Here is a 23,397-nt window from a genome sequence, read left to right on the forward strand (position 1 = left end):
AACTCAACTCACATAGCTATAAAACAAAAACAAAATTTGTTCAAAATCTTTCCAACAAACATCACAACACGTTTTCTTCAAAAACATAAAAAGTCTTTTAAAGTGTAAATGAACTTTGTTCAACAATAATTAACATGCACTTCGAGGTCATAACATCAAATATCTATACTCTCACTTAGATTGTACTAAACAAATTAAGAATTAACACTTAAAAGAAAACTAAATGAAAACTTTTTTTTAATAGCAATTGGATTTGTTTTGGTCTCTATACTTATTTTGGTCCATTTACTTCTAAAAGTGACCATTTTAGTTACTTTATTTTTATTTTCATTTTATTATAAAGAACCAAAATGATCCGATTTTAAAAGTATACTGCCAAAATGAACAAAATAAAAAAATATAGAAACCAAAATAAATATTTTGAAATTATAAAATGGAAATGAAAGAATAGAAGAGGTATTTAAACCTAACCATTGAAAATGGATAAAAAATAGTGCAAGGGAAGAAAAAGTGGGTGAAGAGCTAAAACTTGAAGCACTAGCTTCCACTTTGCTGACAGTAGCTAAGAGAGGATCTATGAGGCTCTTATTTACCCACAGTCAACAAAGGGAAGCTAATTCTTCATTCATGCAAGTTTACCCCCAAAACTATTCTTCTTGTGACTTTTGCCCATATCACATCACCCTCTATTTAAAAGGCCCTCAACTCCTTTGGTACCAAAATGAGTTGACAAAAATTTCTCCCAAAAGTTTTAATTTTTACGTTGAATTCGAAATTAGGGTTGTTGTCAATATCGGATATTGTCGTATTTAAATAAATATCCTTTTATTAGTGGTATATATTTGGTAAATTCAAATAATTGTATAGGTATTTAAAGTTATTCATATCATAACGTATCTCTCTAACTTAAGTAGGTTATTAATATGACAAAATCTTCCATCAAAGAAAAAGAATTAAAAGAACATAGCAAATTGGCAATGCATTATACAAATTTAAGAGACTTCCTCTCGCACCCATAAAACCTTTGGTAAACAAAGTGGATAAATGAAGATTGCACAAGGAGCCTCTCAGTACATGTTCTGAAACCTTCTTTTCTTGCGGAGCCGGTCGGTCATTCCCGCTAGATTGGTTCATCGAGACCTTGTTCTCCAGCCGCATGTGCATAGCAACTTTGCTCAGCTCGTCAGACTCTTCGCCTATCTCATAACAGACCCCAGGTCAATCAGATCAAACTCATCAGCCAGCCTCTACATCTGTATAAACCTTGCTACAAGTACATTATAGGAAATTGACTTTCCCAAAAGTTTAGTGATAATTTGTCATAGGTGAAATATTGACAACCGATCTACAAGCCTATAGTCGATACTAACTTAAGGTGGTGTGAAACAGTCACGAAAAATACAATAACTATCTTCCATCTAAACAATTTACAAACTTGATACTAATTTAAGTGTTGAAGTGTGTAGCTCCGATACACAGTACTTTCTATTTTGCTAACATTATTCGATTATTATCAATACAAATTTGCCATTGATACAGATTTCCAACATAATTAACTATATTAAAATTCTTGGCAATTCCATGTAAAGAAGCAACAAAGTAAGATGAATTTTCATACAAGAAGTGAACTTTTAAGATAGGATATGAATATGTACACTTGTACACGACACCTTCAGGAAGGAGAAAAAAAATAGATCCGGAGTCTTACAAGAATGAAGGGGACCTGGAGAAAAGGTTGTTGATTAACAGTATTAATCATCGTCGTAGGACGAGTGCGGAGAAGCAGTACATCCTGGATCGAAAGGATCCTCAGACCCACAACAATGCCAGTATTGAAAAACTTTGCCAGAGTCTGGAGTGTCCATTGTTCCTCCTGAGTGTACACTTTCAAACTTTCTCTTTGTTTCACCTGTAAGCAAAAGGAATGGATTACAGTCTTGAGCAGCAAAATAATGACTCATGACTCCAGAAGTTAGAACTTGGACCTTTCAGAAAAAAGTCAAAATGATTTGAAGTAGTAAAAATTGTTTCAATCTTCAAATTATTCAAAAACATTTCAGGTGCTAAAGAGCAACAAAACATTTATGAGTTTTCACAGTCAATGTCGAATCTTTGCCTCTGCCGATCGATATCAATCGGCGTGTATTTGGTTATGCATAAGGTTTGAAGTATGCACAATGTTTAACATTTCAACTTGCGGGTGTGTAGACAAGCATCAAAAGAAAGACTTTGCAGTACTAGGCATTTAATCCTACAATAATCACGCAAATACACACTCATAAAATGAATTTATTCCTTGAAGGGATTAACACCATGCTCCTGTCTTTTTAGTTACTGATAGCTAAGATTTAAAGATAAATGCTGGAAGCTATTGCTTAAGGAGACTCAACCGAAAGGAAAAAACAGATGGTCATCATTTCTAGAGTTCAAGAAAGTCATCAGTAGTAAATAGGCATTCCTTGAATTTTGAGGCCACATTTGACAATGATTTCAGCCCCCATTTGGTAACTATTTGATTTTTGGTTTTTGGTTTTTGGTTTTTGAACATTAAGCCTATTTCCTCCCACTTTCTTACAATTGTTTGCATCTTTCTTAAGTACAAGAGTAGAATTCTTAGTCAAATTAAAAAAAAAAATTAAAAAACTACGTTTTTTAGTTTTCAAAATTTGACTTGGTTTTCAAAAACATTGGTAAAATTAGATAACAAAGCAAACAATTTAGAGGTGAAAGCAAACAATTTATAAGTGAAAGCAAACAATTTATAAGTGAAAGCAAACAATTTAGAGGTGAAAGAGGTGTTTATAGGCTTAATTTTCAAAAACTAAACAAAAAAATATGGTTACCAAACGATGCCTTTCATTTTTGGTTTTCTGTTTTTGAAAATTATGCTTGTTTTCTCAGTCTTTTTTACTATGGTTTTCATCTCTCTTAAAGAAATGTTTGAATTCTTATCCAAATTTCCAAAAACAACTTTTTTTGGTTTCTAAAGTTCGGGTGGATTTGGAAAACACTTTTAGAAAGTAAATAATAAAACAAAGAAACTCATGGTGAAGCATATTTTTTCATTGAACAAGAAATACAGCTTTTCATTGATGAAATGAAAAGAGACTAGTGCTCAAGTATACAAACTCCACAAGGTAGGGGAAAAATAGCAAATAAGTCTAACAAGCAAAACAAAGCGAACCAGAGGTCCCAATAGAAACTAAAGAAAGTCCAAGAAAATCAAACACAATGCTAAAGCCCCCATGGGGGAAGTATATTTAGAAGCTTAATTTTCAAAAACAAAAAACATTGGTTTTTTGCTTTTGAAAATTAAGTTTATAAACGCTACTTCTACCAATAAGCTACAATATTTTGTTATTCTCTTTATTCTAATGTTTTCAAAAGTCAAATCAAGTTTTAAAAACAAAAAAAAAAAAGAAAAGAAGAAAAATGTAGTTTTTGTTTTTTGAATTGACAAGGAACTCAAGTATTTCTTAAAGAAAGGTGAATATCATAGTTGAAAAATTGGAAGCAAACAAGCATAAATTTCAAAAACGTAAAACTCAAAATGAAATTGTAGTCAAACGAGACCCAAATGGTTATACTTATTCCAATTTAGTTTCTAAGCTTTCATATATACATTATACTGTTTCTTACTTTCCAGCAAAAGCTACTTTACTCTGATTATTAGATGTTTTTATATCATGCAACAGAGACCTAACATAACACATGTTAAGTTTGTCCACATCAAGAATAGATATCTGCAAGTATTTGAAGTAAAACCAAAAGTATGAACCTTCAATTTCCAGTTCCATGAATTCAAACAGTACCTCGTTTACAACTAAATAAACAGGCAATAAAAATAATAGATAAACCAAGAGCCGAGCAGCAATCAAAGCTCCAAACACATTCAAATTGTAAAAACAGAAACGCAAAATGGCTACAAAATCGGAAAAATTACAAAAAACTTAGGGCATTACCTCCAAAATGTGCAGTGTGAAATCGACAAGCTCGTGGGTGATTGAGGGAGGGGTCAAATTGCGCCTTGCAATTTCTGCAAGTTCTAAGCGTCAATTGGTTGTTCGAATCCGCGGAGCTTCGAATTCTGAGGAATTTGGGCGAATTTGAACTCAGTTTCGAAGTGCGATTCAGACGATCGGAGCGAATAACTTGAAGTTTTGGATGGAGAGAAAGGAAGCGAGCTGATGAATGGTAACAATGAAGATTGAGAGCCATAGCTCCGAAATCATAGAATCTGTAACCAAACTAATCGAATAGCTGTAGAGTTTCATACTTTTATCTATTTGAAAATATAAATAAGGTTAAATAAAAGGCTAAACGAAAATTAAAACAGTTAATTAATTAATTGAAAAAAAAAAAAAACCTCTAGAACTTTGTACTTTGGATAAATAATATCCGTGAAATTTTAAAAATTTCAAAAGTATTCTTCTAACTTTCAAAAACTATTCAAAACTACCATTGTCGATGGTTTTTATTAGAAATCATTAATGTTTTGTTTTAAAAATACTCTTCAACTTTCAAAAATTTCAAAATACCGTCTAAACTTAAAGAAAAGTTCAAAAATATTTTTATTGTTAATCTATAAACAAAAACTGTTAATATCTCGTTGCATAAATACCTATAAACTTTCAAAAGTTGCATTAAGGTATATTGTATGTGTATGATTTACCTATAAAAATAGCATTAACTGACGCACAACTCTTTTACTGTATTGTATGAGTGTGATCTACCTATAAAAATCAAGAAATTGATAAGCTTATTACCAATTTTCAGTTACCCTTACTTAAAAAATAGTGAAAAATGTTATTACTGTTTATCTACACCTGATCACCTCTCCCATTTTCTTTCTCTCCCATATTTCAATCTATGATCTATCGCTTCTTCATTTTCTCTGCTTTTTTCCTTCCCTATTACTCTACTTAGTGTAACTATTTAACCTTTTGTTTATCTCATTAAAAAATGATATCACCTTTAATTAGGATATATAGATTATAACAAAAAGAAAGAGAATAATGGAAACCAACGGGACCTTGAGACTTATATGTTTTAATAAGATTATATATTAGTAGTTGAGTGCATGTTAATAGCCAAATACAAAAAATACATTCTTTTTGTATTTGCCTATTCATAGTTTTGGTAAGTTGGGAGATTTTTCTTTTTGAAGTTTTGTGGGATTTTATGGTTTAACTTGAAGTTTTGGTTTATATTTTATTGTGTCAAAATTGATATAAGAATTAGACAAATGAGAGAAAAATGAGAGTATCTATATGAAAAAAAATGATATCTATATAATTTGTTTTAAACTTTATTCTTTTCGAACTCTAGAAAATTTCAAACAAATTGATCACTAACCTAATGTTCAGCGCATTTAAACTTTTTTTTTTCAAGGCTAAGAGTATTAATGCAACTTTTAAACGTTCAAGGATATTTGAAATGAGTATTAACGATTTGTGTTTATATACTGACAGTAAGGGTATTTTTGAAACTCTTTGAAAGTTGAACAATATTTTTTAAACAAAACACTAATGGTTTCCACCGAAAACTAACAACAATGGTACTTTTGAATAGTTTTTGAAAGTTTAAGGGTACTTTTGAATAGTTTTTGAAAGTTTAAGGATATTTTTGAAACTTTTGAAAGTTCAAGGATTACAAAGTACAAAGTTCAAGGATATTTTGTATAATTTAGCCTAAATAAAAAGGGAAGGAATTCACAAGTAAATGTAAGGGTTATTTTTTAAAAAAGTATTTAGGAAGTAGTGCTTCATATCGACATTATTTTACGAGGGAAATGCAAAAAACATTCCGAAAGTATGGTAATAATCGCAATTACAATTTCAAACTTTTGATTTAAAATTGGGCTTTTGAACTTCTACAAATATTAAAATTTGACTCCAAATATGAACCATCAAAACTTATATAATTGTTACAATTTATACACTTATGATAAGTTTTGAGGGTCACATTTTAACACTTGTATAAATTATATAAGTTTAACAGCTAAATTTTTACCACTAAAATTTCGAGGATATAATTACAACTACCATCATATTTTTAGGAAATCATTTTTGCAATTTTTTCTAATTTTATTTTGGTTAAAATACTATTTTGATATCTATACATTGAAATTTGTTTACTTTTAATCCATTTACTTTCAATAAATCTAACATTTAATCCTCACAGCTAAATTTAAAGTACAAAACTAAAATTTATTGAACAAATTTCAAAGTATAAACATGAAAGCAGTATTTTGTTTTTACTAAAATATACTTTTTTTTAAAAGAATTAAAATATTGTTTTAATCCATATGAGTACATGTACTTCATTATTGTAGTACATCGAAAGGTAGAGTACTAAAACAAATGTGTAAAAAAAAGAAAAAGTAGTAAAATAAAAAGAAACCAAACATGAAGAGTAGCTTTGATTAAAAGGCTTTTTTCGGAAGCGATTCGTCCGGCCGGGAAAGCACTTCCAACTCCAACAATGGAGCCGCCGCAAAACAGTGAATTTTTGCCGATTTTAGGCAAACCCTACCATCCTTTTATTCTTTCTAAATCGCATGTTCCTCCCATTTACAACATTGTAAGTTCTTCCTCTCATCCAATTCCTTTACAATTTTCTATTACAAAAACTACTCTTAAGAACCTTGCTCTTTTTGCAATTCTTCTCGACTTTAGTTCATTTTGGTCCGTGACTTTCGACTTTAGTTTACTGTAGCATTTTGTACTTTCAAAACGTCTATTTTTATCTTTTACTTTCAATTTTGATTCCTTTTAATCTTTTACCTTAAAGCTTCAACTTTAGTTAATGATGTGCTTTCAAAATGTTCTTAACTTTAATTATTTTAAGGAGCGTTTGATTGATTATTATAGTCGGTGGTTATTATGGTTTATGGATTGTGATAGTTTGTGTCTGGTTACATTGACTATTTTAGTTTGAGTTAATGAATAGGTGGGCGGATGGGTAGAAAATAGTAAGCATTGTAGTAAAAAGAAATTTGAAATAGTAATATATTATTTTTGTTTGTTATAATAGTTAGGAACACCGATTATTAATTGGAAGCTCAGTACTAACTATTATAATTGAAAACCTAAAAAGTAAGTGAATTGGGATGACCCACTCTACCCAGTTGAAATCGGGGCCCAAACGACTCCTTACTTTCAAGTTTCAACTCGAGTTCATTTCAACGTGTCTACGCTTCCAAAATGTTCTTAATTTTAGTTTCTTGATCAAAGTTTTCAACAAAATTTAGTTCATTTTAATGCATATATCTAATCTTAAAATGTCCATTTTTTTTGTTTATATACTCTCAAATGTCCTGTTTAATCTTTATACTTTCATCTTTAGTTTATTTTAATCTCTACATTCTAAAAGTGTCCATTTAAGTCTAAATGAACATTTTAAAAGTACATGATTCATAATTAACCAAAGTCGAAACTACAGGACATTAAACGTAGTATTAATACAAAGACGGTTATTCATTCCGAAATCACAAGCACCAACAATAACATTAAATTTTAAAAATCATCTAATCACAAACCTAACAAAATCATATACCTAACTCATTATTTTGTAGTGTTTGCCAGCAAAATTTCACTCTGTTTTACCTGCTATTATGATCCCTACGGCTATTTTCTGTGGAGAAAAGGTATGGAAGATAAATTATTATGGGAACAGGCGGAGTAAAGCACTTGATGCAAAACAATGGAAGAAGTTTGTTAATGATAATGGTCTAAAGTGTGGAGATGCTTGTGTTTTTGAGCTCTTGGAATGTAGAAGCACTTTACTCAAATTCAGAGTTCAAATTCTTAGAGGTCACATCCCTTTTCAGCTGCACCACAAATTCATTGGGGAAACTAGGGACACCCCTATAATCATTGACTAGCTCACCTCCCCTTTTTGTGTATCAACCCGCGTTTTGTTCGACTTGTCGATATCTTATATGGTTTTAGAATCGGGTAGTATGTAATCTTGTTTTTGTGGTTTCTTAATTTTTGTTAGATCTGAGTCATCTAGCTTATCGATAATGTATGTGGTTTTAGAATCTGTTGTTTTCTTCTTTGTAATTGAATATGTAATCTAATTTTGTGCATCAACCCTAATTTTGTGTCTCCGTGATTTTGATACATCTGACTTGTCGATATCTTAATCATGTTTCCCAGTTTCGTCTTTGTAAGTGAATATGTAATCTTGTTTGTGTGATCTCTTAGTTTTTATTAGATCTAAGTTATCTGACTTGTCGACAATGTATATGGTTTTAGAACCTATAGGCGGCTTGTTTTCGTCTTTGTAAGTGTGAATACATAATCTTATTTTTGTGGTTTCTTAGTTTTCATTAGATTTGAATCATCTAATTCATCGACAATTTATATGGTTTTAGAATATGTAGGCAATTTGTTTTCATCGTTGTAAGTGAATATATATAATCTTGTTTTTGTGGTTTCTTAGTTTTCATTAGATCTACTTGTCGATAATGTGTATATGATTTTTAGAATCATGCAACTCGTTTTTATCTTTGTCAGTAGATATATAATCTTGTTTTTGTGATCTCTTAGTTTTCATAAGATCTAACTTGTTGACGAGCATATATGGTTTTAGAATCAAACAACTTATTTCACTAATCTATGTAAGTGAATGTAGAATCATGTTTTCATGATATGTTAGATTTCATTAGATTTGATTTGTCAGCAACGGATATGACTTTAGAATCAGACATCTTGTTTTATCTTGTAAGTGGAATATATAATCACGTTTTTGTGGTCTCTTCTTCTTCAATGGATCTAACTTGTATCTCACAAAAACAAAACAAGATCAAACTTGTCGACAATATATATAGTTTTAGAATCAGACAAATTCACATATTTTTGTAGCCTTTTAGTTTTCAATAAATTCAACTTATCTACAACATATATTGTTTTAAAATTAGACAATCTATTTTATCTTATAGTAAGTGGATATGTAATCAAGTTTTTGTGACCTCTTTAGTTTTCAATGGATCAAACTTGTTGACAACATATTATGGTTTGGAATTAGACAAACCTATTTTATCTTTGTAAGTAGATATGTAATCATGTTTGGATAGTCTCTTAAATTTTTAATACACTCAACTCCATATAAGATTTTAGATTAATTAGATTTTTCTTTGTCAGTAGATATCGACAACATATATGGTTTTAAAATTTTTTGTGAGTGGATTTATAATTCTATTTTTGTTGTCTTTGAGACAATGTTTGATAATGATGTTGTTTTTAGTTATATATATATTTTTTAAAAAATTATGTTTATTTCTTTAGATCGGTTTTCATATTTCTTAAAGAAAAATTTGAATTCATAGTTATATTACAAAACAAAAACCAAAATTTCAAAATAAAGGTAAAGGTACGCTATCTACAAGCTTAATTTTTAAAAACGAATAACATTTTCAATCTTTAAAAAACATGAATCTTCTTAATCCAAAATTGAAAATTTAGGGTTATGATATCTAATAATCTCCACAGTGCCCATTTTGCGCTTGTGAGTGCTCATCCATACTACTGGCTACTATCTCCATCGCTCTCACTAGTGCCCCTTGTTTCTCTTTCTCCTCTTCAAACATGGGATGTAGAGCAAATCTTTACGTTCCTCTCTTAGATCCTTGCACTAGCGATAAATAGTTGGAAGATGGTTATGCATAGTTCATTCAAGTGGGTGACAGGCGATTAGTTTGTAGCTTAAAGCATGAGCATGAGTGATTGTTGAAGCAGATGACGAACGATCAAATAGTAGCCACAAGCACAAGCGATAGGAAGAAGGAAGAAGTGCAAGGAGGAGAGGGAGGGAAAAAAGAAACGTGTGCAAAAGGGACGAAGAAAATAGTGAGTACGATCTAAATGGTATGTAACGTAAACGAAAGATTAGTATGAATTGTTTTCAAAACTCGAGTCATTGAATTAAATTATCTGTAAGAAAGAAAGTGAAAAAAAAAAAGCCTCAAATTTATTATTGTCTCCAAAAAAAAAAAAAAAAAAAAAGGATTGGAAACTAGCCTTATAATTTAACCTAATATTAAAAATGGGTTTTTTCTTATTTACTTTATTTCTTGATGAAGTAAATTTGGGGGAAAAGATTATTTGGGAGAGGCCAAATTGGGGCACCTCAATCTTTGGATTTCTTCTGAACGTTTCCCCTTCATCTCAGAGAGAAGAGGGAAATAGCGAAAATGGAGTTGAGTTTCACGTACGCACCTTCTTCTTCGCCTCATAGGCTTATGCGCATCGACCATGGACTTCCATCTTCTTACTTTCCAATTTCCATTCCTTCGAAGCACTCCCATGGCGGCAATTCCACTTCTAATGCTTTTAGAATCAGAAATTCGGTTCCTGTAGTAAACCCCTCGTTTAATTCCTCTTCTCTCAGACGGACCTTATCCAGTAGTTGGGATGTTTTGGACAACTATTCTGCATCTTCCGCTCCATCGCTTCCTCGATTCGAAGAGCTTGACACTACTAACATGCTCCTCCGCCAGCGAATCATCTTCTTGGGTTCTCAGGTAATCTTCTCTCGAACTATTTCCTGATATTTCTGAATTAGTTGGTCCGTTTCTGTGGAGGGTTGAATTCTGTTTAGCTTTTTTTAGGTTTGAATTGTGAAGGTTTTGGTTTTGTTGGATGGTTTGGGTGTTGTTTGAGTTAGAATAAGAAGAAGAAAGTTTTTTTTTTTTTTTTTTTTGTGGGACTTGAATATTTGTATTGCCTATTGGCAGGTTGATGACATGACGGCAGATTTCATCATAAGCCAACTACTCTTTCTTGATGCTGAAGACCCAACCAAAGATATTAAATTGTTTATCAACTCACCTGGTGGCTCTGTCACTGCTGGTATTTTCATCATGAAATCCTTCATTATTTTCTTTTTCAGACTGATAAATTTTAGTTCTAATCTGAAGTTGTTGGATTGGAAGGATGCTGTTGTATAATCTTTATGGCTCAAAACCTGCTTCCCACGGTATTCATTCACTTCATTCTTTTAGGATGGTTTTAGTTTTGGCCTCAAGCGAGCTTCTTGTTGCTTCAAAGTGCTTGTGTAAGGGTGTAAAGAAAATTACATATTTTGTACGCAAATGAGTTCAAGTGCTTTCTGTGTTGATCAAGTGCAGAAAATAGAACAAAAATTTTGTTTAAATAGCTCTCAATCCAAGATAAGTACATTTTGAAATTGTGGAATCATTGAAACATTTGAGAAAAAGTCAAGCTCTAAGTCTTTTGTGCTTTGACTTGATTTCTCTTAATTGGGAAGTAGCTTGGGAACTGTCATATCTGAATCAGGATCATAATCCGTCAAGTGGGGAGACAAGAGCGTCTGTTATTGATAGTGTTATTATATTCCATTTTATGGATGAACTATTTCTACCAATTCATGTTTTAGAATCAGAAAACAGCTTTATATGCCTATTTTTCAACAATTATTTTTAATTGTCTTCCAAGTTTTATATTTATATCTATCTATCTATCTATCTATTTATCTATCTATCTATATATATTTATGATGGAAACAATTGCTTTCATTGAGATAAAAGGAAAGAATACAAGGGCCTACTAATAACCAAGTCCACATAAACCCCACTAAAGAAAGGTGCTCCAACTAAGTAAAATGTTGACAAATGAATATTATAGAAAGTCTTTGAAATTGAAGCCCATTAAAAGTAAGGGGCTTTTAGAACCATGGTTGTAACTTTTTCAATCGACCGAATGAAAATTTGTGGTATGTGCTATGTGGTGTGGCAATCATGGGGCTAGAGTCTGGATGACATGCATATAGCTTGATTCAAGTAACTTGAATGAAATTCATTTCGCATGATAATCTATAAAGTATTTTCTGATTAGGAGGTTGCATAAACAGATCCCTGGTATGGGGTTGGTTTCTTTTCTTCAACTTCTTAAGAAGATATCATAAAAACTTCTGCAACAGCCATTTTGTGTGATGATCTCTCCCTTCAATTATTTCAAGGCAAATAGATCTTTGGAATTCCACTTTTTCTTCTGGTCTGCCTCTAATGTTGCAGGTTGTTATTTCATTCCATGTTTGTTTCTCGACATTTTTTTGGCTGCATGTAGGAATGGGAATATATGATGCAATGAAGTTGTGCAAGGCCGATGTTTCAACCATTTGTCTGGGACTTGCTGCATCCATGGGAGCATTTCTTCTAGCATCTGGTTCAAAGGGAAAGCGATTCTGCATGCCCAATGGAAGAGTGATGATCCATCAACCTCTTGGAACAGCTGGAGGAAAAGTTAGTAGATTATTTTTCTGTGCTTTGCTGTTAAGTTAATGGCATTTTGTTAATTGTGATTGTAATTTCTGTTTCACCTTTTTAGTCGCTGTTGAATGTGTTCAACATTTCTATAATTCTTTGTTCATTTTGTTTAGTGGTTGCATTGGATGGTAGGGGGATCAAAATCAATAAGCCTTAGATAAGACCATCGTTTTTTTTCCAATTAATTAATCCTTGAGTATTGCATAATCTCGTTTTTATGAACTTGATCTATTTGTGTGGAATTTGTTTGTAATGATCGTGAAGTTCTGGTGCTACACATAGAAGACCATGGAACGAAATTCAGGAATTTTCCCCAAATTTTATTCCTATTGATATTGCCTGTTGATTTATTTAATAACTATTAAGTTCATTAAGCTTCTTATAATGGTAGTTCTCCCCTAATTACTATGTAATTCACTGGTCCGTCCATGCCAGGCAACAGAGATGAGCATACGGATACGAGAAATGACATATCACAAGATTAAGCTAAACAAAATTTTTTCTAGAATCACAGGAAAGCCACTAGAACAGGTTTGCCTCTACATTATTCCTTTAACTACCTGGTTTTGAGTATTATTGTAAAGAAACCCTTGATATTTATTTGTCATTTGCAGATTGAACTGGACACAGATCGTGATAATTTTATGAATCCTTGGGAAGCTAAGGATTATGGTTTGATTGATGAAGTTATTGATGATGGGAAGCCAGGACTTATCGCTCCAACTGCAGAGGCAACTCCGCCGCCAAAGACCCGAGTATGGGATCTATGGAAGGTTGAAGGAAGTCGGAAAACTAAGAAGAATTTGCCTTCAGAAAACAAGATTTTGCAGAATGGATATCAAGAGGGTCAAGGAAGTGATGAGGAGCGCGGTAGCCAGCAGGAGACGGAAGAAACGAGTCCAGTATGACACAAAACTCACCTTGTTCCTCTTCTTCCTCCATTCTTCTGCCTCTATTGTTGTATCCTAGCCTGTTTTTTCCATTCTCAAATAGCTCTTACTCTGTAAGATCTTAAAGGTGATTATTACCAATCAGTTAAACAAGTATAGATTTTGGAAAATTCAAGAGTCCAAACATTCCCTTTCTCTCCCCTTGTCTAGATGCTAAAATATTGCTCGAGTTGATATGAATCTGTATCGAAACCTCGGGTCAATATGCAATGGACCACCAATCCCCATGATTCTGAGTAAGTTGCTGCTGTAGGTATTTCTCTGGTAGGCTGAGATTGGGATTAAGATGGAAGACAGATAATGTCTGAATTCATGGTAGTCATGCAATGCATTGCGAAATATGAGTTTTGTAGGTCTCTCTCTCTGATGTTGCATGTTATAACTTATAGTTGGGGTAATTGCCTTCTTTCATCCATGTTAGAGTTTAGTATTGAAGCTATTTGTTGATGCATATGCACTCTGAGATGGCATTACCATCAATATATTTTTAAGAAAAAAATTAATTTTTACAGATAGGGGAATCTATAGAGTTATGTTCACTTTAATGTATCTTATCTTGTCAAATTAGATCTAAGACTTAGTTAAAAATAAGAAAAGTACGTTTTTGATCCTTGAGTTATTAGGCACAAGTACATTTGGTCCTTGAGTTTTCAATTTGACCAATTTAATCCCTCATTTTTTAGAAACATGTTTATCAATTAGGTATTTTATATTCCTTAAAAGTAATTTTAAATTATAAAATAAAAGTAATTTTATATCTCTACTCTCTCCCATCATCTTGCCTCTCTCTCCTCCCCTCCTTCCACCCTCATCTCCAAAACAGAGTATAGAGATTTTTCTTTGGGACCCCTTTCCTCAATCAGGAATCACTGTATTGAGCATAATTGCTTAAGAAACTACATAAAATGGATCATTGGTAGTAAAAAATTTAGGGATTTCACCTTCAAAATCTATATTTGCATCACAAGCAATGACAGTAGGAGCTTCACTTTCAGATACTGTCATTTTTAAATTCTATCTTGGTTGGAATTAAATGTTGAGTTGAATTTCCATCTTTGAACATTCCAACTACATCTCATTCAAAAGAAAGTAGAAAAAGAAAATCCACAATGACCAATCTCATAAAAAGGAAAAAAATCACAACCTAATGGATAGTATCAACAAACTCTTCCAAATCCACTTCAAATAAGCCAGTATATAAAAATTCAGATTATCATTTCCACCAAATTTAAGCCCTCCATTTGATCAATTTCAAATTCTCAAAGAAAAATCTTTGTGCTTTGTTTCTTAGTTTGCTAAATGGATGTTTGGTATTTTTTAGAGATTGAGGCAATGACATGTAAGAGCTAAAATGTTGGACGTCGTTGCCATGCTGTGGTAAACCTATTATCTTGAAAGCAAATTTTGGTGCTAAATTGCATATGTCGGTTGCTCCCCAAAATTAACACAACTCCCCAATTCAAGCATGCACTCGCCGGAAGGAATGAAATCGCAAGGAAAACAATGCTTAGAATAGTATTAAGGGAGAAAATAGTAGAGAAGAGAAGTAGATAATTTTCTGTATCTCTAACCGAAAAAAATTCTTCTATATATATATAGGTGAAGAACACAACAATAGCCAGAAATTAAATAGTCAATGGATCTACAATGGAAAACAACTAGAATAAATAAATTTAATTCAGTTCCAATATGGTAACATTTTAAAAAGAAAAGATAGTAAAACTCAAATCTTTTTTTGTACAAGCACGATTACTAGAGCCTATCCATCTGATCAGATGACAATGGTGCATGTGTATGGGGGAAAAACTCTATCTTCCACCATGTCCACAATTTGGAAACTGTTTTACACTTTTTTTTAATACCCATTCCTTGTTGTAAAAATTTGCAATGTGGGACAAGTTACTTCAAATCCCTTTTACTTTTAGTCATTTCCAACATGACAATCGAATAAAAGAATGCGAGTGAATGAAAGTATATTTGCTATAAATATGATGAAATAATATATTAAACCAAATAATATATTTGATAATTTTGTGTTTTTTCAAAGAAATAATAAAATAAAATTTAAAAGTGAATAAAGTGTATGTGCTATAAATGCAATGAAACTTGCTTTTTTTTTTTTTTTTTTGTCATTCTTCCAAATAAAATTTCAAAACTCGTTATATAGTACAATTTTTTTCAAACTTTTTATATATAATATATCGTAAGAATTTCGATTTTTGTGTCGAATAAATTATTGATTCATTAGATAATCTTAAAAATTCATATTCGTAATAACCCAATCCGAAAATTAAATTTTAAACGGAAGTATACTAACATTAAAATCAAACGGCAATTTCAGGGGAAAGTATTTAGATAAGATGCTTAATTACCATCTTCGAAATTATTGAATTAAAAAAAACATTTAAACTGAAAAAAAAATACAATTAAAAACATTATAATCAAACGGTTAAAAAAGGAAAAAAAAAAAGGGTCCAATTACAGAAATGGGAAAATATCAGAGCAAATATTTTGTGGACCGTTGGATGCAACATTTCCTTGATCGAATGGATAGGAAGGATCCGATTGGGTTTTAAAGGCGGGAACGGATGGAATAGAAGGTCAAATTAAAGAAGTGCGAAAATATCGGAGCAAATATTTTGTGAACCGTTGGATGGTCAAATTGGAAGGATCGATTGGGTTAAAAGGCGGGAATCGATGTATCACTGTTCAGTCTGTTCTTACTCCTTAGGTGCCAAGTAAATTCCTCATATTCATTCGTTCATCTCTCTCACTGTTCTATTTTTTCTGTTGGAAATTTTTGTTCCGATTCCAGAAATCTGTACAATGGGAAGAGGAAAATTGAGCTTGAATCTGATTCCGAATCGGAAATCTCGAATCTCGACGTTCAAGAAGAGGAAGAACAGTTTGATGAAGAAGGCTTACGAGCTCTCCACCCTTTGCGACGTTCAAACATGCGTTCTCGTCCATGGCCCTGCTTCTTTGCCCACTGAAGATCCTTCCCAATCTGACCCTGAATTTCACACTTGGCCTTCCGATCGCACTCACCTTGAAGCTATGATTCGAGCCTACAAAACCACCCGCTCCTGTAATTTCCAGAAATGCAAGTGTTTCGGTTTGACTGACTATTTCTCGGATCGGAAGAGGAAAATCGAATCAGAGACGTGTAAGCTCCGTGAGAAATTCATGTGCCCTAAGTGGGATGAGTGGCTTGATCGTTTGTCGGAACACGAATTGAGAGAATTCATGGAAGGACTGGATGCGAAAATTGAAGCCGCCAATGGAATGATCGATTTCATGGAATTAGCCGATCACGAAAATCTGTTTGGGGAGTTGTGTTCGGAAAATTCAGTTCAAATGGGAGAGGATTCCATTCCTCAAGTATTGATTCCGTCTGTTGATGACTTGTTTGCGACTGGGGCTAACCATACTGAAGAAGATGTGATGGCCTTGGATGCTGTCTCTTATACACATCTAGATGTGTATAAGAGACAGGAACAAAAACTTGTGTCTTCTTTCTTTCCTTTAAATTAACTCTTCTTCTTTTCCGTTATTATTTTAACCAGCACTTCATAAATCTTCATTGCATATTACTAAAATTTGGAAGTTGTCGCTCTTGTTTGCTACTTAAATAAATAAGCACTTAAATAGATATAACAAATCTTGTTTGCTATTTAATTGACTTTTTTAATAGGACATAGGAACTTCAATTATTGACTTAATGAAGAAATGTTCGATATGATTTTTAAACTATGAATGATGAGTTCAAACCTCTAAATCAGTTCAGAGGTCTTAGAAACTACTTTCTTTGGGGCAAATTCCTTGTATTATGCTCGTAGCCCATAGGGGTATTCCTACTAATTTTATTGAAGACTTTGCCTATTCGAAGATCAATCGCTAGGGATGATATGTATTTTAAACTATGAAGGGCCATTAAGTTTTTTGTTTTTGAAATTTATGCTTGTTTCTTCCCAATTATCTTACTCGGCTTTCTTAAAAAAAAAAAAAAAAGTTGAGTTCTTTATCAAATTCCAAAGACTAAAGCTATTTTTTTTTTATTTCAAAACTTGACTTGATTTTTATAATATTAATAGAAAGTTGATAACAAACCAAAGAAACTTATTTGTGGAAGTTGTGTTTATAAACTTAAATTAAAAAACAATGATTATCAAACAAGACCTAAGTTTTGATAAGTTCGTCTTCCTTCCCCCCAAAAAAAAAAGTAAACTGAAAAGGATAACTGTATGGAGCATTTGGTTTTTCATTTGTCCGAAGGTGTTATATTACATGATCTTGCTTGTGCGTCAAACTAGGATCCATTTCATTGATTAAATGGAATTCTTTCTCATTGGAATTAGTTTTCTAATTGCTCTTCCATCTTAACTTGGGGAGAAAAATAGGGAGGGAAATAAACATCTATATTTCATTATGCTCAAAATAAACTATTCAAAAGAAATGAGCAGTTTCAACTGGTCTACGACAGTTGAACTTTCTAACAGTTGATGCCCAAAAAAGTGAAAAGTTCAAACTGCTCAAACCTTTAGTTTCTTTACTTCCTTAACAAGTTGATGGAGAATCTGATTGTACATTTGCTCAATATCTTGGATGATATCTCCAAACATCCCAATTCCACAGCCCTTACCAGTTACACCATTGCTCAATGTTTTAAAGTTTATTTTCTTTCTCAATTTTCTGCTCTTTATCTATGAATATATTATGCTGAGAAACAATCTGAATTCCAATGGATGTTGGTTACTGAGACAAACAAAACTGATCTACATAGTTGTCAATGTATTTGGCTTATTTTGATTTGTCGTTCCTCGAACAGATTCAGATCCGGGTTCAAATTCATCATCTTATTGATGAATATTGTCATATTTTTCTCTGATTTCTGCCTTCAACTAAGAGAGCGCGCATAATGTTGGAGGGTTGATTCCATTTCAGAGAAATGGTTGCCCATCTACAAATTGGAGCTAGCTCTTAAATTGGTCTTTGAGTGAAAGGCACTACCAGTTATTTGCTCTGACTTATAACTAATGATTCTTTGAATTTTACCTGCAGGCTGCAATTTTATAATTATTGGTGTTGCTGCTTAACTGAGATTTACCAGTTAATCATGTCTGAGTATATCAAAGAGACGGAACGAGTGGATGAGAATGGCCATGTTGGATCTGAAGAATCTATGTCGTCATCTCGGAAGGAGGTTCGCAACTCCATACGTAAGCATTTAAATTTTCTATAATAACATCTGAAGTTATAAAGAAAAAATATGGAGGAAGTGTTCCCAAGAAGCACTCATTTCGAAGTACTTTTCTCTTGTAAAAATTCGATATTCTTGGAGATCCGTTCATCCTTCAACATGCATGCTAAAGCTTTTGAATCCCAACTTCAGGATCATGAACGTGCTTATTTTGATTCTGCTGATTGGGTACTGGGAAAGGTACTTGTATTATAAACTTAAATTGCCATTTTCACTTGATTTTGAAATCAGTTCGCAAACTTCATCATGAAATCTTTCATTAATTTTTTTTCTTCTGACTGCTAAACTTTAGTTCTAATTTGAAGTTGTTGGCTTGACGTATGCTTTCATTTAATCTTTATGGCTCAAACCTGCTTCCCACAGTATTCAATCTCTTCATCATTCTTTTAGGATGTTTTTAGTTTTGGCCTCAAGCGAGCTTCTTCCTCTCCAAGATGACGACATAGGGGGTTGTTTTCAACTTATTTTAGGGGAAATGGTGGTTTTTTTTTTTTTTTTGTCCTTAATCGAATGCGTCTTTTCATAAATAATAATAAAAAAAAAAGAAAAACATTTTTGTTTTTATTTTGTCATTCTTTTAACAATCCGAAACCCAATCTTTCATTACTTATGTTTTTTTACAATTAATAATATTCCATTTGTTTAATTCTAAATCATTGTTATCTAAAATCAGCTATCTCACTAATCTTGTTTCTTTATTTGATAGTAATATTACTAGTTTTTTAACCGTATAAACAAGAATGTTACTTTGAGATTAAAAAAAATTCTATGATTGATTTGATATACTCAATATTAATTTTTAATTTCAAATTATTGTTTTTGTTTAAAGTTGTTAGAAACTTATGCAAAAATATAGATATTAACTTTCGACTATTGTAAATAATATAGATATTTGGAAGCTCGGCCTGAAAAAGAATTGAATAACAAGTTAATGACTTTAAAATTTATTTTGGTGTGCAATGATGAAATAAAATCAAACAATCCTATTAAACAATAAACTCATACCAACAAGTGATAGGATGCTTCAGCTTTAGCTATGTATCGCCTGCTCATAGTGGAATACCATTCAATATATCCAGGCTCAACCAACACTGTTGTTAATAGGAGGTCCATTAACAACCAAACTTTGACGATTTTCTCAGATTGAAATTTGAGGAGTCAAATATGCAACCCAGTCTCGCTCATGTCTGCCCCTTAGATCGTGTGAATGGAGTTGAGCGTCTGTGTTGCAAGGTTGAGGAATTTGTTGCAACATCCCAAATTGATGCATCACACGATCTGGGTGATGCCACTCGACAACAAAAAAACATACGAGTGGACATCTGAATGTCCATATCTCATTACCATCAAGACAATATGGCGGCAATAGTTGGATGAGATGATTGTATGGTTCCCACATAATTTGCATGCATATATGTCAAAATATGAATGAACCAGAAGATTGAAACATTATGAATATATGATATATGAATGATTAAATATTATCTCGTTAGGCATATGCGTATCTAGTATGTGCCTATACTATACTAGAACATGCATCAGTGCTCTAATTACAGAATAGTTGTCATTCAATCTACAACAATCACAAGTTGAATTTTAGCTATTAGTATTTCATAATGAACACAACAATAATGAGGTAAATATGCTTACCTTATTGCAAGTAATCTATCACCTAAGTTGTTCTCATATCGATGGAATCGTCGAGGCGCTAAAAGAGGAAATCAATCCCAGCAATGGAAGTGGGTCTGCAATGTCTTTTCCATCTATAACTGCACCCTTGCATAGTTGTCTATATAACCATGTAAGACATCCAGCCCCCCAACTATAAGTCCTGGCAACATCAAAATCTACCAAGAGAGGAAGATACATCAGGCGCACTTTGGTGTTGGATTTGTCGAGAAATACCAATCCTCCAATCAACGTGAGCATATATGTTCGAGCATATCGTTGCAAGTCCTCTGGTAGATGGGCGAAGTTGTTAAATTGATCAGCTAACCATGGCAAGCTTAGACGACCTCCCTTAAGAACGACATCATTCGTGGTTACGCCTAAAAGGGCACAAGGTTGTTCTCAGTCATAATTTAGTGACTCGATCAATGGTTTTCTATTAGTCGGGAGTCCAAATTGGATAGCTACATCTTGAAGTATAATTATACTCTCCATGCAACATGTGGAAAGTGTGTGTCTTCTGCCGCCATCGTCCTACTAATGTCGTTATTAGATGCCAGTTTAGTTGTATAAATTTGATACAAGAGACTCCATAGAATCCTGTAGTTTGTAGATAGTTCAATATATGAGGGTTTGAGTTCTCTTGCCTTCGAATAACAACCTCTCTTCGTCGACAATGCATAGCATTGATATGCTCGTCTTCCCAAACAACCTTGGATCTATGGCTACGCTGTAAGTACAAAACCGAGTTGTTGTATGGCCCTGTGGTTACATCCTCGTCCATCTGATCCCATAAAAACAATATTAAATTTAACTTAAATATTTACTAAAAATCAATGTGATTACAATCAATAAATACAATGACAATTAATAAATAATAATTAAGTAAAAGAAGTTAGAATCAATAAGGACAATTAAAAATAAATAACTAAGTTGCATCACGAGCTCGATTGGGACAATTCCGTTTATTATGCCCCTTCTTGTCTGCAAATTGTGCACCGTGTTTTGTAACGTTCTCTCCAATCCATCTCGTTTTGCATGCGAGAAGTACACGGTCTGCCAACTTTCCTAACTCGTGATTCGTCCGAATAAATAGTGGGGAAGTTAGGATCAAGCCAACATTTTTTATTGGGATGGGCTCGAATTGGGGTGAATAAGTGGGAATTTTGTAAGTCTTCAATATAGTAAAAGTAGTCTACCCCAATGGTCTTACACGCAACCATAGCGTAAGAAAGGGGATTTCAAAACTTTGTCACTTATTGCATGTACATGTTTTTTCACTTAATTTTATTCGGTGTGTGGTTCCAGCCTTTAGTGTTATTGGGTTGACTGAGGTGGTGACGTCACACAACCCTGTTTGGTGGTCAAATATGTTGACGAAATGTTTAGTTGCACGTTGTTTCCAATGAATTATTTTCTTTACCGCATACCTATGATAAATACGACAATTACTTTGAATACCTCTATAATTAGTATAAAAACGTGGGTAACTAAGATGTGAATAATTTACCTTGTGAAACACTTTCCCGATTCAAGAGCAGTCTCTATTTCTACACGACGAGCAGCAAAATAAGCAATAGTTCGATAGAATGTTGCTTGGACTAGTGTAGTGATGAGTAGCTTTCTGGCTCATTTCAGAACAACATTTGTACTTTCGGCCACATTCGTGGTTAGCCATCCATAACGATGACCACCATCAAGTGACTGTGTCCACTGCTTAGGATCTATGGTAGCAAAATATCGTAAGTAATTAGAGTTTGCTGTTTGAAGTTCGGCCATACAGTAACTTCCGAACTTGAAATTTTGATCCTGCACTATACACCAAACTCTTCAATAGATTATTTTTATACTTGTCGTTAAAATTACTCGCCACATGTTGCCAGCAGAATCTGTGATGTACTTCAACCCAACTATTGTTAGGGTTTCTGACGATAAATATAATGTCTTTGTGTCTATCTAAAATTAGACATATTTTCTCCCTTCCATGCACCATATGATCCCATAAATTTCTTAAAAACCAGCCCCATGAGTCAGCACTTTTCTCAGATACAATAGCGTATGCAACTGGATAGATGTGACCATTTGCATCGACTAAGGTAGCTATTAACAATGTTCCTTCATGCTTCCCATACAAATGAGTTTTGTCAATTTGAAATAGCGGCTTGCAATGCTTAAATGTTGAGTTGAATTTCCATCTTTGAACATTCCAACTACATCTCATTCAAAAGAAAGTAGAAAAAGAAAATCCACAATTACCAATCTCATAAAAAGGAAAAAAAATCACAACCTAATGAATAGTATCAACAAACTCTTCCAAATCCACTTCAAACAAGCCAGTATATAAACATTCAGATTATCATTTCCACCAAATTTAAGCCCTCCATAAGAAAAATCTTTGTGCTTTGTTTCTTAGTTTGCTTAATGGATGTTTGGTGTTTTTTTTAGATTGAGGGAATGACATGTAAGAGCCAAAATGTCAGACGTGGTTGTTGTGCTGTGGTAAATCTAGTGCCTTGAAAGTAAATTTCGATGCGACTTTGGTACTAAATTGCATATGCCGATTGTTTCCCAAGGTTAACACAACTCCCCAATTCAAACATGCACTCGCCAGAATTAGGAATGGAATCACAAGGAAAACAAGGATCAAAATAGTGTCAATAAGGGAGGAATGAAATCATAAGGAAAACAATGCTCAGAATAGTGTTAAAAGGGAGAAAATAGTAGAGAAGAGAAGTAGATAATTTTCTGTATCTCTAACCGAAAAAAAATTCTTCTATATATATAGGTGAAGAACACAACAATAGCCGGAAATTAAATAGTCAATGGATCTACAATGGAAAACAACTAGGAGAAATAAATTTAATTTAGTTCCAATATGGTAACATTTTAAAAAGAAAAGATAGTAAAACTCGGATCCTTTTTTGTGCAAGCACGATTACTAGAGCCTATCCATCTGATCAAATGACAATGGTGCACATGTGTGGGGAATTACTCTATCTTCCACCACATCCACAATTTGGAAACTATTTTACACTTTTTTTTTTAATACCCACTCGTTGTAAAAATTTGCAATGTGGGACAAGTTACTTCAAATCCCTTTTACTTTTAGTCATTTCCAACATCACAATCGAATAAGAGGATGCGGATGAATGAAATTGTATTTGCTATAAATATGATGAAATAATATATTAAATCAAATAATATATTTGATAATTTTGTGTTTTTTC

At 32.8% G+C, this 23,397-nt stretch overlaps 3 protein-coding genes across 6 annotated transcripts; 2 read left to right on the forward strand and 1 right to left on the reverse strand.

The window, feature by feature from the left end:
- Nucleotides 1-850: 850 nt before the first annotated feature.
- LOC120071126 lies at nt 851-4,281 on the reverse strand. 4 transcript variants are annotated; one of them, XM_039023201.1, is made up of 3 exons: nt 3,963-4,281; nt 1,709-1,909; nt 851-1,196 (listed from the first exon to the last, which is right to left on the reverse strand). In XM_039023201.1, exons 1-2 carry the CDS (start codon nt 4,216-4,218, stop codon nt 1,752-1,754), a joined length of 414 nt encoding a protein of 137 aa, XP_038879129.1. In that variant the 5' UTR covers nt 4,219-4,281; the 3' UTR covers nt 851-1,196; nt 1,709-1,751. The 4 variants fall into 4 exon arrangements, with proteins under 4 accessions (XP_038879129.1, XP_038879146.1, XP_038879138.1 ...); XM_039023218.1 differs by having other exon boundaries at nt 851-1,267; XM_039023210.1 differs by having other exon boundaries at nt 851-1,292.
- A 5,917-nt stretch (nt 4,282-10,198) lies between these two features.
- On the forward strand, nt 10,199-13,422 carry LOC120088985 (ATP-dependent Clp protease proteolytic subunit 3, chloroplastic). The gene is made up of 5 exons (XM_039046426.1): nt 10,199-10,528; nt 10,742-10,856; nt 12,093-12,268; nt 12,728-12,823; nt 12,907-13,422. Exons 1-5 carry the CDS (start codon nt 10,199-10,201, stop codon nt 13,198-13,200), a joined length of 1,011 nt encoding a protein of 336 aa, XP_038902354.1. The 3' UTR covers nt 13,201-13,422.
- Nucleotides 13,423-15,872: 2,450 nt separating this feature from the next.
- Nucleotides 15,873-16,740, forward strand: LOC120077223 (agamous-like MADS-box protein AGL82; the record flags this gene model as incomplete). The annotated part of the gene is made up of 1 exon (XM_039031125.1): nt 15,873-16,740. A coding segment is annotated over exon 1 (672 nt), but the record flags the coding sequence as incomplete, so codon positions are not given.
- Between the last annotated feature and the right edge of the window lie 6,657 nt (nt 16,741-23,397).

The sequence above is a fragment of the Benincasa hispida genome, chromosome 1 (assembly GCF_009727055.1).
Source record: "Benincasa hispida cultivar B227 chromosome 1, ASM972705v1, whole genome shotgun sequence".
Classification (NCBI taxonomy): Eukaryota; Viridiplantae; Streptophyta; class Magnoliopsida; order Cucurbitales; family Cucurbitaceae; genus Benincasa; species Benincasa hispida.